The sequence below is a fragment of the Leucopleurus acutus genome (genome assembly GCF_964270905.1).
Source record: "Leucopleurus acutus genome assembly, chromosome: 9".
Taxonomy (NCBI): Eukaryota; Metazoa; Chordata; class Mammalia; order Artiodactyla; family Delphinidae; genus Leucopleurus; species Leucopleurus acutus.
The window spans coordinates 63,253,911-63,269,950 of NC_139144.1; the positions used below are offsets into that span (position 1 = coordinate 63,253,911).

Sequence of the window (16,040 nt, forward strand, 5' to 3'; positions counted from 1 at the left end):
CACTGTTGGTGGGAATGTAAATTGGTGCAGCCACTGTGGAAAATAGTATGGAGGTTTCTCAAAAAACTAAAATATCACTTATATGTGGAATATAAAAAATTACACAAACTAGTAACTATAACAGAAAAGAAATAGACTCACAGATATAGAGAACAAACTATTGGTTACCAGTGGGGAGAGAGAAGGGGGAGGGGCAATATAGTGGCAAGGGCTTAACAGGTACAAACTATTAGGTATAAAATAAGCTGCAAGGATATATTGTACAACACGGAGAACATAGCCAATATTTTATAATAACTATAAATGGAGTATAACCTTTAAAAATTGTGAATCACTGTCTTGTACACCTGTAACATATAATATTGTATATCAACTATACTTCAATTAAAATTCTTTGGCTTCCCTGGTGGCGCAGTGGTTGAGAGTCCGCCTGCCGATGCAGGGGACGCGGGTTCGTGCCCCGGTCCGGGAAGATCCCACATGACGTGGGGCAGCTGGGCCCGTGAGCCATGGCTGCTGAGCCTGCGTGTCCGGAGCCTGTGCTCCGCAACGGGAGAGGCCACAACAGTGAGAGGCCTATGTACCGCAAAAAAAAAAAAAAAAAAAAATTTTAAATTACCTATTAAAATAAAGCCAAACAAAAATTCTGATTAGTAAATATCAAATCTTGAAATAAAAGTTTTAAAAATACAAATTGTTTAATATTGCAGAAGGTCCTTCTGTACCTGCTCTGCTTATGGGAAATTGTGTGTACTTCTCCAGAACCACAAACCGGAACAGGAAGAGAAGTAATATGAAATTTCACAGTTCTGGGAAAGGTGACTTCACTCTGTTGAGCTTGTCTACTCTTGTATACTCCTAGGGTGGAACTGCTGGTCACCCATAAGGTGTGTATGGTTGGCTTCAGTAGCCACTGTCAAAGAGTTCTCCAAAGTGGCTGTACAAATCCACATTCCTCTCAGCTGTGTGCGAGAGTCCCAGAGCATCACTTTGCACTTTCCATCATTTCCATTTTAGGCATTCTGGTGGGTGTGTGCAATGCTATTTCTATAACTAATACATTCTTTATTTTTCTATTCCCTCTGTAGAAAGGGAATCCAGCTTTTGCAGCCAACCCGCCCTTGGGGCAGGAGGAAGGGAAGAAGCCATTTCCGGAGGGTCCATCAGCGGGGGCCTAACTACAAGAGGGAGGTCAGCTGAAGCAAGGCCAGGCAGAGGGAATCCCAGGCACCTGGACGCTCATCTCCACTCTCTGGCACATTATCTTTTCCCAGACTTTCCTCATCTCTGCTGATTCAAATCTTGTTCGCCCTTCAAAGGCTGGTCAGCACTGATCTTCTCCAAAAAGCCCGTCATTCTTCCCCTTCCTTTCCCCAACTTTTGTCTTGACATTGGAAGGCATGGATGGGTGAAGGTGGGCAAATCATTAACCTCTCGATCTGTTTCCTTATCGGAGGATCATCTGAGCTGAGCAACACTGAGTCTAAGTCCTTATCTGATGTGATGTCTAATGAGCCTTTAAGAACCAGGGGGCGAAAGAACACAAACAGAAGTGTGTACTCCCGTCGGTCAGCCAGGGCGTCAGTGCCCCTGTACAAGCCTGTGTTCTGAAGGTCCTCGTGAGTTTCGGTCAGCATGTGTCGGATGGAGCTGCGTCCTTGAAGGCCCACTGACGCATAATCGTGCAAATCTGTTCGCTGGTGGGGGGGGGGGGTTCTACCTGGGACCTCGCAGCCCTCCTGTGCGCCCACTGTGGGGTAAGCCCTCTCGGGGCTCTGAGGGACTCCGGGTCCTCCCGGGATTTTGTGTCGAATCGGCTGGTGGCGACCCAACGCCGCGTCGGGGGTGGGGAATGTGCGGCTGCGCGCGCACCGCGGCGTTTACGCGGCGATTTCATCATGCACCCGGCCTGGCCGCGCGCGCCGCTTCCGCCGCCGCCCCCTCCGGACTTCCCAGGGCAGCGGTCTCATGCCCTCTCTGCGCCCGGCGCTGCTTAGAGCCGCCCGCGCCGCTCTGCTGCTGTCGCCGCTGCCCCGGCTCCCGGCCCGGCCTCCTCTTCTGCCCTGCCGGCCCATCAGCAAGCCAGCCCGCGCCCCGACCTCGTTCCCCGCTGCCGCCTCCCGGAGCAGCATGGATGGTGCGGGGGCTGAGGAGGTGCTGGCACCTCTCAGGCTAGCGGTGCGCCAGCAGGTACCGGCATTCTTCGCCTTCCCCTCAGCCCCGGCTCTCCTCTCCTCGGTCCCCTCCTTCTCCTCCTCTCTCTCTCGTCCCCGGGCACCGGTCCACCTCACCGATTATCCCTCTCCTTCATTCTCTGGAAGCCCTTGGTTTCTAGGCATCTTCCTCGCCTTCCCCACGTTGGACCCAAGTCCCCGCGTGCGCCGGCCACCTTCCCTCCGGTGGACCCCTGTCCTCCCCTCTCTTGGGGTGATTTCCTCGGATCCCTCGACGTCTGCCTCCCTCCTCATGCGATCTGTTCTCCCTTCCCAATCCTTGTTACTGCCCGTACCACTTGCTTCTCCGATGGCGCTGGGATCTGTGACCCTTTGCTTCTCCTCCTGTCCTAGCTCAATAGCCTCAACTGAAGATTTCCAGTCCCTGCTGTGTTCTTTGTGCTTCCTGGGTGGCGAGATTCCTAATTCTTCCCTGATCAATTACGTGCCGAAGCTGCGGGTTCTCCTCTTCTCACTGCCTGACTCTTGTTTTTTAATCTTCAGGATGCTTTGAATAGTGTTTCCTCCTTGACATCTTCCTTCATTCGGTGCTTAGTTAGCAGAATGGTCCGTTGAGGAAATAAAAATAGTTGAAACGTGGATGTGGGGAGGTGCTGAACTTTTTTTTTTTCGTCTCTAATAATGTGAGTTCATCGTCCTTCACTTCTGTCACCTTTTCTGGGTTCCCCAGAATGAGTGAGCTTTCAGATCGTAAACGTGGGAAGCTGTAAATGTCCCTGAGTGACTCGGTGAAGTCAGCCATCCTTCGTATGGAACATTTTGAAATTTGATTTTGCGGAAGGGAGGGAGGTTTCATGGGCTGGAGAGCTTGGTGATTTAATACAGGCCTTCTTTTCCTAGGGCACTGCATGAGTGTCAGAATTTAGGGAGGACAAGGAAAAGATTATTTCAAAGGGATTCTCACATCCAGTCAGGTAGAGCCGAAAGCTCGGAATAGGACCCCGAGGATTGATGACCTAGTAGTGAACACCGAATGGGTTTCTCCTGCACGGGCGCCTGATGCAATAACTTGCCTTAGCTATGGAGGGTGGATCCCTCCCTCGGAAATAATTCATTGGGGCAGAGCTGCCGAAAATTCGGCAAATTCTGCCACTTTATCTACTTCTTTCTAGTTTGAGCCTGACTGATTCAGTAGTGTTTTATTTTGAAATTTCACTATGGGCTTAATTTTTTCTTTATTCTTGATACCAAAGCTCTGTGAATGCTTATTCTCCATGTCCCTCCACCCACCCTTCCCAAATGAAATTAGGTGTGGTTCCTTTGTCTTTTCTCTCTCAACTTTTTTTTTTTTCACTTCACTTTAGAAGGGAGAATACATCTAATTTGGAAAAACATACACCCAAACCCCTCCCTCTGCCACGTTAGCCTGGAACTGCAGTGCAAATTATCCATCTGTAGTAAGACTGTGGAACTAGTTAACCGAAGTAAACTTTGATGATGGAATAGCCTTCCGATGTTATTACTATCTTGTGTATTGTTTATGTTGGCTTGATTGTTAGTTTTTTGGTACTTCAAGGTATTTTTTGAATATGTAAGTTAGTTTATGTAAGTTAGTTTTTGTTTTTTTTCTGTACTTTTCCAGGACCACACATATATTAGTTAACTACCTGGAACTTGGAATCGCACTGATTCCAGGGTCAGTTGGAAGGGAATTTAAAGATCATCTAGTTAAACCGTTTTTTTTCCCTTGGTTTTTTTGTTTGTTTGTTTGTTTGCTTATACAAGGAAATGAGACACACGGTCACTTCTTCTCATTCTACATACTTCCACTGTGAAGTTTGCGCAGTTGAAGGCATCCTTGGAGTGGGATTTTTTAAGGTGCTTAATAACTGGTCTTGTTAGTGGCATGTGTTTCAGATAAATATGTATTTCATATAAATTTCCCAATCTGCTATGCTATGTGGATGCTGTTTTTTAATGATTTGGTTTGTTGATTGACTGAAATGTATCAACAAACTACCATCTTATTTCCCCTTTCATTTCATAAAAGAAAGTGTATTTTAATACCAAAGAAAGGACAGACCATAACTCAGAATAAAGAACAGTCTTTTATATTTAGCAGGTTTAGCTTTGAAAAAAGGTCTAATACATTGTCTTTTTTTTTTCTTTGTTTCCCCCCTTTTACTGCATATTTGTGAAAACTTTGTCCTGGAGTAGCTTGTTTGGGAACTATTGCTCTAGGGCAGTGGTTCTTAAAGTGTGGTCTGCAAATTCTTGGAGGTCTCCAAGGTCAAAACCATTTTTATAATAAAACTAAGAATGTTATTTGCATTTTACACTGTGTTGACATTTGCACTGATGGTGCAAAGCATGGTGAGTAGAACTGCTGGCCCTGAGCACTAATCAAGTCAGGGATACTAAGCAAAGTCATTATATTCTCTGCCACACTCTCACATGTTTTAAAAAAAACCAAAACAAAACCTCAGTTTTGCTTTAGAGTATCCTTGAAAAAGCAGTAAGAATTATTATTATTATTTTAAATATTTATTTATTTATTTTTGGCTGCATTGGGTCTTCGTTGCTGTGCGCGGGCTTTCTCTAGTTGCGGTGAGCTGGGGCTACTCTTCGTTGCGGTGTGTGGGCTTCTCATTGTGGTGGCTTCTCTTGTTGCAGAGCACAGGCTCTAGGTGAGTGGGCTTCGGTAGTTGTGGCGCATGGGCTTAGTTGCTCCGCGGCATGTGTGATCTTCCCGGACCAGGGATCGAACCCGTGTCCCCTGCATTGGCAGGCTGATTCTTAACCACTGCACCACCTGGGAAGTCCCAATAAGAATTATTAATTTTATTAAATTCGGACCTTTGTGCACACATCTTTTTAATATTCTGTGTGACTAAATGGGAAGTATGCATAAAGCGTACCCACATATGATGATTGTCTGAGGAAGAGCACTTATGATTGTTCGAGTTGCAAGAATGAAACACTCTAAAATGTCTGGCAAAAAATTGTTATTCAGTCTTGGGTTCCGGAAAATGAGTGAAGTGAGACTGTCACTTCAAAAAGCAACTGATAGTATTTTGGCCAATAATAAAATTCAATTTTGGGAAATTTTAGAGCCCTGGATTTTTCTCTGCTTTGATTTTCTGAACTGAGAGTGCCCATTAAAACTGCTGCTTAATCCACAAAGGACAACTGATAAGTTTATGAAGTTTTTGTCAATGGTTATAAAACTTGGAAATCTGAAATTAACTTTTTAATCTTAACAAGAACCTTCTAGGCCCATATGTGTAAAGCCAAACATCTTAAAAAGGTGAGGAAATGTTTTCTTGTTTTTCCTTGGCCAACTGAGTATGCATCATGGTATATATGAAGGATGCATGAAAAAGATCCCTTGAAGTGATTTCTCACCTAATAAGTATTCTGCTTTATAATCACAGACTCTTAGTTCTAATATATGTCTTTATGGTAAGAATTTATGCAGGAATTAAGTTTCTAGATGATGTTTCTTAAAGGTAATTTAGAAATATTGATGATGTTTCACATCGGTTTCGTTGAACACACACACACTATAGTTGGTGGTGAAGAAAGAGGGAAGAAAATAATTAGAAATTAGGAATCCGTAAGTACTTACTTTCCGTGTTTCGATCACCTCCAATTCTTTTGTTTACACAATTAAATCATTATAAATCATGGTTTTAATTATTCCATTATTCAAAATAAACACAATTATTTCCTTAATTCACTGAGATTTTTTAGAGATGATAACTCAGTGTAGGAATCCTCACTTTCCCACTGCTTCTGTTGATAGCTAGCCTATCCTTGAATGTATGTGTGCCTGATTCTGTGCCTGAACTTTAAGAGACAGAAAAATGATTCAGGAAAACTAATTTTAATTTTAAAAATTTTAAATTCTTCCTACCTTTACCTTTACCTACTTGTGGCCTTGCTTACCCAGTGTCCTTTGAAAAGCTCCAAAAGAAAATATGGGAGTGCCAATACTTGACACATCAGGGTAGGTATTCAAAAGAACTGCTTGCTTACTTCTTTAAGACAGTCAAAAAGAACTGCTTGCCACTCTCTTTTCAGAACACAGACCCTCACAAGGTTCTTATCCCCATCAAAAAGCACTATCAGTGAACATTTATGAGATAAGTGTTCTGACGGGTAGAGGAAGGGAAAAGAACCACTGAATGAGTAAAGAATAAGCCAGTAGATATTTACCAAGTACTAAGTGCTTAGCGTTGTGCTAGGTTTAGGTTGTGATAGCAGGCAACAAATATTTGAGTGCCAGAATTGACATGCCAGAGTTCCTGTCTTAAAAGAGCCTGCTTTATAATGACAGGGACAGATAAAATGTGTGTAAATAAAGAAGCCAATCAATTGATAGGGTGATTTCAGGTATTGATTTCTGCTCATGGTATATAAGCAGAGTTAGGCTCTAGGTTGAGATCATTTTAAACAGCTTTTTCACCTCCTAACTAGGACATTCTAAAGTAGAATGAATTGCAGGAGAGGGGGACTCATTGAATGAGGGAAAATAGGCAGGAGCTTAGAAAATATCAACAACAGGGAGAAAGGTTGATGACAGGCTCCTCAAAGGAGCTGGAGTTTTAGAAGGAGAAAAGAGGAATTAGTTTGAAAGTACAGAGGGGAATAAGGAGGACATCTATCCCATTTCCATTCTCTTCTCTGTGTCTCATTACCTCATTTGTATTTTCAACTTTGTCTCTCTGCTACATTCCATGGGATGGAAATTATCCACAGATAATTTCTTTAGGTCGTTCTTCTAGGTCACTAATTCTCTCTTCAGCTGTGTCTGATCTGCTATTTAAACTGTCCAGTGAGTTTTGAACTTCAGTGATTTATTTCCAGATCATCTGTGTGGTTCTTTTTCAAGTCCCCTGATTGTTTCTGATATTCTCTTGTTCTTTGCTCATGTTGTTGATTCCTCCTTTTATTTTAGTTTAAACATCTTGAGCATCTAAAAAGTATATTTGGTCATTCTAATACTTTTAAAGGATCTAATTTTGTTATTTGTCATTTCTGCTGAGTCTCACACATGGTGGCTTCTTTCCTCATGGATTTTTAAATTTTGAGTTTAGTGCTTATTATTTTGGTAACCCTAATCTGTGAAAATCCTGAAAGGCCTATGGAAGGTCTACTCCTTTAGAGAGCAGTTGCTTCTGTTGGGCACCCAAGGGCTCTATTAATTTGATAACTTTAATTTCTCATCTTGAAGTTTCCCAGACCGTGTGATAGTGTTTTGTTTTCTCAGATTGCCTATTCCACCACATTGCTGTAATAAAATCTGTACAGGGTTGTTGGAAGTGAATAAAGTAGTCTAAAGAAAGTAGCAAGGAAAAAATTCCAACAATAAAGGGCAGAGGAAGATTAGCCAGTAGTGACTGAGAAGAAATGGTCAGAGAAGTAAGCGGAAAACTAAGATAGTCATTTTTTTGTATGCAAGAAAGGAGAGGGATTCAAGGAGAGGGTAGTCTATTTATTGGTTCTTCTGTGTTCTCAGTAGTTATATTGCTCTTTACTTTTTTTTTTTTTGCTCTTTACTTTTTATCAATGCTTTTCTCTCCACCATCTGTCTCCTCCCCACAAAGAAAACAAGCAAACACACCAGTAATAATCACCCTGCAAGCATAGTTATTTATGTACTTGTATTTGGATATTCTGCTAGATTATGAATGCTGAGGGCAACGACCTACAGTTATTCATAATGACCTTTCACATAATAAACATTTGAATTTCCTCATTCTTACACGGATACTTTTTAAAAGGCATGCTTAAAAACCCATTCCTAACTTTTCTTGACTTCTGAAACCAGTTGTGAATACAGATTCTCTTTGTTGGCTAGGGAGATCTTGTGCGAAAACTGAAAGAAGATAAAGCACCCCAGGTCGATGTAGACAAAGCAGTAGCTGAGCTCAAAGCCCGGAAGAGGGTTCTGGAAGCAAAGGTGAGTCTCAGGATCCTCAAAAAGGAATGTAAGTAGGTATAGGATTGTTTATCTTTATTTAGTCTCTTTGGGCAGGAGAGACCTAGAAAAGTTTCTGAACAAATAACATTTGCTTTATCTCTATTTATCCAGTATGCCTTCCTCTCCTCCCCCTCTACTTGGCAGACTCCTTCTTCATCCTTTCAACGTGTAATTCAAAATTTCTCTACAAAGCCTTCCTCAACCCTGACCTACCCCTTCTCCCCCCAGACTCAAATCCTAGACTGGTTATGTTTCATGAATTTCCCTGGAAGGCATTGTGTTCTTTATGAATTCTCCTATACCTGCAAATAATGGTTATGCTGCTTTAAATTATTTTCTTTTAAGGAAAAGTTCTAGTCACCTGATACCTGCTTCCAAACTTTTCAAATTATAAACGTCCCATCAACAAACTGAAATCGTTTGGAGTTTTTTCTTTTTTTGGCTGCACTGCATGGCTTGTGGGATCTTAGTTCCCCAACCAGGGATTGAACCCAGCCCTGGCAGTGAAAGCACCGAGTCCTAACCACTGGACCATCAGGGAATTTCCTGTTTGGAGTTTTAAGTCGCTATTTTGCTACAGGGATCCACTAAAAATTCAGATATTGCTTATCAGTATCTGCATCTAAGTAAGCTTAGTCTTGTAATCTTGGAAATGATCGTATACTTTCCTAAATAATTAATTAAAAGTATCTTTTCTGTAACTCAAAGGGGAAAAAAACCCTAAGGTTTCTTTTGTTTTAAGGGTATCAAAATCTTGTCTGATAAATTTATAGTGAATTCTGCTGAGGAAAAAAGTAAATTCACATGTATAAATTGAAATTCCCACTCACTCGTTCAATCACATACTTTCTCTTTAAAAATCCCTTACAGGAGCTAGCATTACAGCCCAAAGATGATGTTGTAGACAGAGCGAAAATGGAAGATACCCTGAAGAGGAGGTTTTTCTACGATCAAGCTTTTGCTATTTATGGAGGTAGGGGATTAATGAGAGAAAGAAAAACTGTGTTGTTAGTGGCTTTAATATTGTTCTTAAATCAAAACCACAGCTTGCTTGATATCTAATAGGTTCAGGTCACACAAAGCAGGGGATAGATATCTTGCTTTCATTTGTTTAGAGTCATTCATTTGGCGTGATATCAGTTCTTATTTCCCTCAACCCTATTTATTTTTGGAGATAGCGTTTTTCCATTAAGACTTAGGGAATTTGGAGAGGCCCAGATATTAACTGTTTGATGTGTCCATGTACAAATCAGACCCTTCTTAAAATGCCAGTGAAGACCTGAGAGCAGTAGAGGGCCATTCTAGCACTGGCTGACTGTACTGTGCCGCTCCCCACAAGGGCAGTGGTAAACCATAGTTTCTAGATTATTCATTATGGCAACTGCCAGGAGAAAACGTTCTTCATGGCTATGCAGATAAATCTCTACATCTTTCTGAACACTGTATGAATTTATGTAGACGAGTATAATTCACTGATATTTTTCATAGTTAACAGAGGTTACTGCAACAATATTAGACTTTGAGTACTTTGCCACTGAAACTTGATTTGAGTTTTAGTCTGAGCAGATCTCTAAATGTCTTACTTCTTGAGGTTTAAATAGTGGCTCAAATACCCAAGAATAAATTAGAGAATTGGGTGCTAAAATTTGAGATCATTGTTATTCAGCTGATGCAGCAAATTATTTTCTAATTTCTATAATCTGCTTTTTCATTTTGTTTCTTACATATGGAGGAACTTCTTTTGTTTTTAGTTTTTTGCTAATCCTACTTGAAATTTCAAATATGGAAATACTGCAGTTAATGGAGTAAGACCATTTTAGTTTTACTTCTGTCAGCTACCTGGAAATAAGGCGCTTCAGTGTTAAGGGATTTGAAGTGTTGACTTGAATACATTTTTAGGGAGTATGTGAAGTCTTACAAGTATCAGTTTCTCCCATCTGCTTGCTTTGATTCGTTCAGAGTGACAAGGTAGAGTACCCGTTTTCCTGTCATATTTTGCAGGTGTTAGTGGTCTCTATGATTTTGGACCAGTTGGATGTGCTTTGAAAAACAATATTATTCAGACATGGAGGCAGCACTTTATCCAAGAGGAACAGATTCTGGAGATTGACTGCACCATGCTCACCCCTGAGCCAGTTTTAAAGTAAGGTCTCTACTTTGAGGGTTGACATTCTTGAATATGCATACTTAAGTAACTTTTTGATTCAAAAAAACTACCCATGTTCATTGTGAAAATCTGGAAAATAAAGAAAAACAAAGAAAATATATACTCATTGCCCACAGGTAGCCATGTTAAAAATGTTGTATTTATCCTTTCTGTCTTTTTAAGTTCATGTGCGTTTAGTAGCACAGTGCTTTTTTTCACATAATATAGGTGAACATTATATCATTAAGTATTCTTCTAAAGTATTTTTAATGACGTGCCATAATTTACTCAACTAGTGCATGAGGGTAGGCATTTAAGTTGTTTCTTATGTTTGATTACATTGAACATCCCAATAGATGAGTTTTTATGTATATCCTGATTATTTCCTTAGTATAAATTCATAGAAGCTCTGGGCAAAGATGTGTATATATTGTAAATCAAATGCTACTATTTTTATTGATGTTTCAATGCAGAAATTTAGATTATTCCTACCAACATTGTTGAAAGCAGGTCAGGATTTCTCAAATATGAAACTGAAAGAGGAATTCTTACATTTTGTATCTCATCACTTAGTTCATTTAATGCTGCCTGTTAAAGAGCTATTTTTCGCTATTTGTGTAGTTTAGGCTCTCTCCTAATTTCAGCCAATTAAAACAAGTTGAATTCTTGATGATGGATCAGGACAGCCTATTCTTTAACTACTTGCCCCACTAATAGCTGTACAGAGGTGATGCCAGTGTCCAACCAGGTTTCAGTGGCAGAAAACTCTTTCCTTAAGGTTCAGTGTCTATACTGAGTTATCACAAAGTCTTGGCTAGTCAAATTCCCCATGGTTTTGGCCTTTGCTTAGATCAGTAATAATAATGGGATAGGCATGGATTTATTGATTCTGCAAAGTAGCACAGACTTTATGACAATTTGTGGAAAAGTGTAATCTAGTTAGTATTTTTTTTCCTAAGGGGAGGAAGAAGTTGGGGAGAGGGTGGGAATAGATTTGAGGAAGAATTTTCTTTGGTGTACATTTTTATCTACCATGGGATATATCATAATAGATATGGGAGCTTCCATCTTTCAGATATACAGATGGAAACTTTGGATAAATATATAGAAGGGAGATTGTCTTATAAGGTAAAGTTTATGGGTTAATTTGTATGAAAATGACTAATTGGCTTGGCATTTATTAACTTAGGACTTCTGGCCATGTAGACAAATTTGCTGACTTCATGGTGAAAGATGTAAAAAATGGAGAGTGTTTTCGTGCTGACCATCTATTGAAAGGTATGGTCCTTCATCTCAGATAAATAACCTTTCAAGTAGGATTGATCAAAACAAAGGGTTTGGATTAAACTTTTTTCTCAAGTTTTTAAATTTTTTCTTGGGACATAACATATAAAGAGTAAAGTGCACAGATCTTAAGTATACAGAACAAGTCTCTTATTGAAAAAGAAAGTTATATACAGATAATTAGAAGTTCTAAGTCATGGAAAGAATCAAGACAATATCATGACTGTCCCTGTAAAATCAACCATGGGATTCATATAAATTAAGAACATTATCCTTAGTTTCGTTTTTTTACCTGCCCAACATTGAAACTCAAAAGTACATTGTCCTGGGGCTTCCCTGGTGGCGCGGTGGTTGAGAATCTGCCTGCCAATGCAGGGCACACGGGTTCGAGCCCTGGTCTGGGAAGATCCCACATGCCGCGGAACAACTAGGCCCGTGAGCCACAACTACTGAGCCTGCGCGTCTGGAGCTTGTGCTTCACATCAAGAGAGCCCGCGACAGTGAGAGGCCCACACACCGCGATGAAGAGTGGCCCCTGCTCACCGCAACTGGAGAAAGCCCTCGCATAGAAACGAAGACCCAACACAGCCAAACGTACATACATACATACATACATACATACATACATAAATAAAATTTAAAAAAAAAAGTACATTGTCCTTTTTCCCATTGATTGAAATTGACATGTACTAATACTTGTTCTTATATAGCTCATTTACAGAAATTGATGTCTGATAAGAAGTGTTCTGCTGAGAAGAAATCAGAGATGGAAAGTGTCTTGGCCCAGGTGAGTACTTGAGAGATCGCAGTAACCCAGGTAGGTGCTGTCTGTCTTTCAGCATTTGATAACTGTTGAATTCCATATTGTGCTGACCTGGTCACAATAGTAAAAAAAGGAGAGTTTACCTTCTGTCCCTCAAATCATCTCTTTTTGCATTTTTATTTTCTTCTCTGTCAGCCTTTTGTGGCTAACCTTTATTTCTGTCAAACTAGCAAGTCAATGTAAATAGGCGTGAAATTAGTTCTCTCTCCTTGGAAACCAGTTTTCTGGATTTAATAGCAAAAACCAGGACAGTGTCTAATGATGGATAGCGTTCAGTGTGGAGATTTAGGGCAGATATCTATATGAGCACTGTCTCATCAGCCACTTGATCTGCTTCTGGTTGCACTGTCCCTGACTACATGCTTCTTTTTAGAACCTGATGGAGCAGACCCCTGCTTTTCCTGTAGACCTTTAGTTTTATAACTTGTATTAAAGTTGACAAGTTTTAGGAAAGGCATTGAGATCATCTATTCTGACTTTTACCAAGTGCAGAAATACCTTCTATATCAGAAGTAGTTCTTATCCTTTTTTTAGGTCACATACTACATTAAAAATATGATGAAAACTGCACACCTTTGCCCCAGGAAGTTGAACATGCCTGTATGTGAATGTTGCTGATTTCTCACCTCATCCATCCTTTTAAGCAAAGTACATTTCTCCAGCACCATATTTGATCATGAGGTCCACCAGGGCTCACCTCTTAAACTTTTTTTACTTCCTTGGATAAAAGAAAACAACAACCAGTGCTGTGTTTATATAGTTTTTCTTTACATTGGTATATAAATGAGGCTGAATGTAGGACTCTAACTCTGCTTTTCTCTCATGAAAATTACTGGATACTTCTCCACTGTTGCCCTAATTTTTTTAAACATGCTGATTTTCCTCTGTGGTATCTAGCTTTCCAACATTAGCTGAGAAATTTTCTCCTTCCTCATTTAAATTGAAAAACCTCTTAATCTGGCTATTGACTCATCTGCCAATTTATTTTGAACCTTGTGAAGTATATTTTATCCCTTGCTTGAAGCTCATTGCTTTAGTGTTGTTACTCACGATTTAGAAAATCAATTCTTGTTCTTTGATACTGTTATGGCCACACCCTCATTTCTCATTTCCTTCCTTTTCCAAAGGTATGACCTTTATAAGAAAGAAGAAATGAAAAGCACCTCAAATTACCCTTAAATTATTCTGTTTCCCGTTCAGAATTTTAGACTTATTAAGGTTTTGTGTGCACATGTCTTTGAGTGTCTTTGATCTTAACAGTTTTGTTCATTTCCAAATAAATTGTCAGAGACAGGAAGTAATTGGTTGTTTTGTTAAGTCATAATTTATAGTTTGAGCACTTTCTGTTTCATCTCAGATACGTGTTCCAGGAGAACAGTTTGGGTTTTGATTTGCCATGTCGTATCATTTGTTGACCCTTGAACAACGTGGGTTTGAACTGTTTAGGTCCACTTACACTCTGCTATTTTTCAGTAGCAAATACTACAGTACTACACGGTTTGTGGTTGGTTGAATCTGCAGATGCAGGGGAACTGCAGTTACAGAGGGTCAGCTATAAGTTTTATGTGTTGTTCAAGGGTCAGTTGTATATAGCTGTCAATTTAATCTTTAGTGAAATGTTAGGAACCCATAGAAACGGCCTGATACTCAGAAATGGCCTCAGTGGATTCCCTGGCCAGAGATGCAATCTGTTGCTTCAGCACATAATGGCATTTTCTGGACCTGTTAGTGCCTGTGACTCCTTGTTAGCTTTATGAAGCATGATAGTTTATCTAAAAGGCATTGAGGGGGCTTCCCTGGTGGCGCAGTGGTTAAGAATCCGCCTGCCAATGCAGGGGACGTGGGTTCGAGCCCTGTTCTGGGACAATCCCATATGCCGTGGAGCAACTACTGAGCCTGCACTCTAGAGCTCGCGAGCCACAACTACTGAAGCCCATGCGCCTAGAGCCCGTGCTCCTCAACAAGAGAAGCCATCTCAATGAGAAGTCCGCCCACTGCAACGAAGAGTAGCCCCTGCTTGCTGCAACTAGAGAAAGCTGCACGCAGCAACAAAGACCCAATGCAGCCAAAAATAAATAATAAACTTAAAAAAAAATTAAAAAAACATAAAAGGCATTGACGGACTTCCCTAGTGGCAGAGTGGTTAAGAATCCACCTGCCAATGCAGGGGACATGGGTTCAAGCCCTGGTCCGGTAAGATCCCACATGCTGTGGAGCAACTAAGCCCCGTGTGCCACAACTACTGATCCTGCGCTCTAGAGCCCACGAGCCACAACTACTGAAGCCTATGCGCCACAACTACTGAAGCCCACGTACCTAGAGCCTATGCTCTGCCACAAGAGAAGCCACGGCAATGAGAAGCCCGCGCACTACAACAAAGAGTAGCTCCCCGCTCGCCGCAACTAGAGAAAGCCTTTGAGCAACAATGAAGGCCCAATGCAACCAAAAATAAATAGATAAATAAAAAATTTAAAAAAAATAAATAAAAGGCATTGATTCACCCTCTGTGGTTAAGAAGTGAGGTAGAATCTGTTCTCCCCATTTTACAGATAAGCAAACTGAGGCTCAGAGAGATTAGGTTGGAACTTGATCCTGAATCACACAACCCATAAGTGGTAGAGTTGGGTGATTTACCCTGGTTTTTCTGACCCCACGTGCCATCACTCATTAGTTGATTTATCTAATTATTTTATTTCTATTAGAAATTTTTTTTTTAAGTTTTAAATATTCTTTACTATTAGATGGTTTGTCATAGTCATTTGAAGGTTTTGAATTGGAGCTCATATATCATTTTAGAGGGTTTGGCATTGATATCAATGTATAGGATGTGCAGTGCCCTGGAAAATGCAGAAGTGAATAAGACACGGCTTCTACCTTCAAGGAACTTAATATCTGGTGGGAAAGGAAAGTTACATGCACATTTAATTAATAGACAGGGAAGTGCACCTGGCTCTTAAGTGTACAGAGTAGTAAAATTCAACTGTGAAAACTTATTTATGTGATTCGGATTCTTGCCAACCAGTAACTACTATAATTGAACAAGAGGCATTTTACCTTATCTTTCGTTGTATCTTTCAATGGTATGTGTGTGAATTTTAGGTCGGTCCCAGAAAGATACTCCATTTCTCTGTTGGTAAATGGAAAGAGTATAAACTGTTTATGGGTTTAATGTAAATATCTTGAAGGTTAGGTTAATTCTGATGGTTTTATTTTGGGTGAATTTTAATGATGGATGGGGTTTTATATATAATACTTTATTGTATGCCTTGTTTTTTCTGTCTTTTACACTAATCATTTTCTTGATGTATTCTTTAGCTCGATAACTATGGACAGCAAGAACTGGGGGATCTTTTTGTGAACTATAATGTAAAATCCCCCACTACTGGAAATGATCTTTCCCCTCCAGTGCCTTTTAACTTAATGTTCAAGACCTTCATTGGGCCTGGAGGAAACATGCCTGGGTATGTATCACTTATTGTTTATGTAATGAAGGTATTAAAATTACTTGTAATAAAAGGTAAATATCAATATCAGCCACGAAGGAAGATGTTTGAAAAGTGATTTGTAGAAAGTATAGACAAATATATTAAGGAGAAATAAGGACAGATGTATTCTTAAATTTTATTT

The 16,040-nt window shown here is 40.2% G+C and overlaps 1 protein-coding gene across 1 annotated transcript in view; it reads left to right on the plus strand.

The window, feature by feature from the left end:
* Positions 1 to 1,968: 1,968 nt before the first annotated feature.
* GARS1 (glycyl-tRNA synthetase 1) overlaps positions 1,969 to 16,040 on the plus strand; it is a gene marked incomplete at its 5' end in the record, with an annotated part of 39,857 nt that continues 25,785 nt past the window's right edge. The window contains 7 exons of the mRNA XM_082846141.1: positions 1,969 to 2,190; positions 8,038 to 8,139; positions 9,031 to 9,133; positions 10,162 to 10,303; positions 11,496 to 11,584; positions 12,301 to 12,377; positions 15,729 to 15,874. Coding sequence (XP_082702267.1) covers positions 1,969 to 2,190; positions 8,038 to 8,139; positions 9,031 to 9,133; positions 10,162 to 10,303; positions 11,496 to 11,584; positions 12,301 to 12,377; positions 15,729 to 15,874 — 881 coding nt within the window. The remainder of the gene's footprint in view (positions 2,191 to 8,037; positions 8,140 to 9,030; positions 9,134 to 10,161; positions 10,304 to 11,495; positions 11,585 to 12,300; positions 12,378 to 15,728; positions 15,875 to 16,040) is intronic.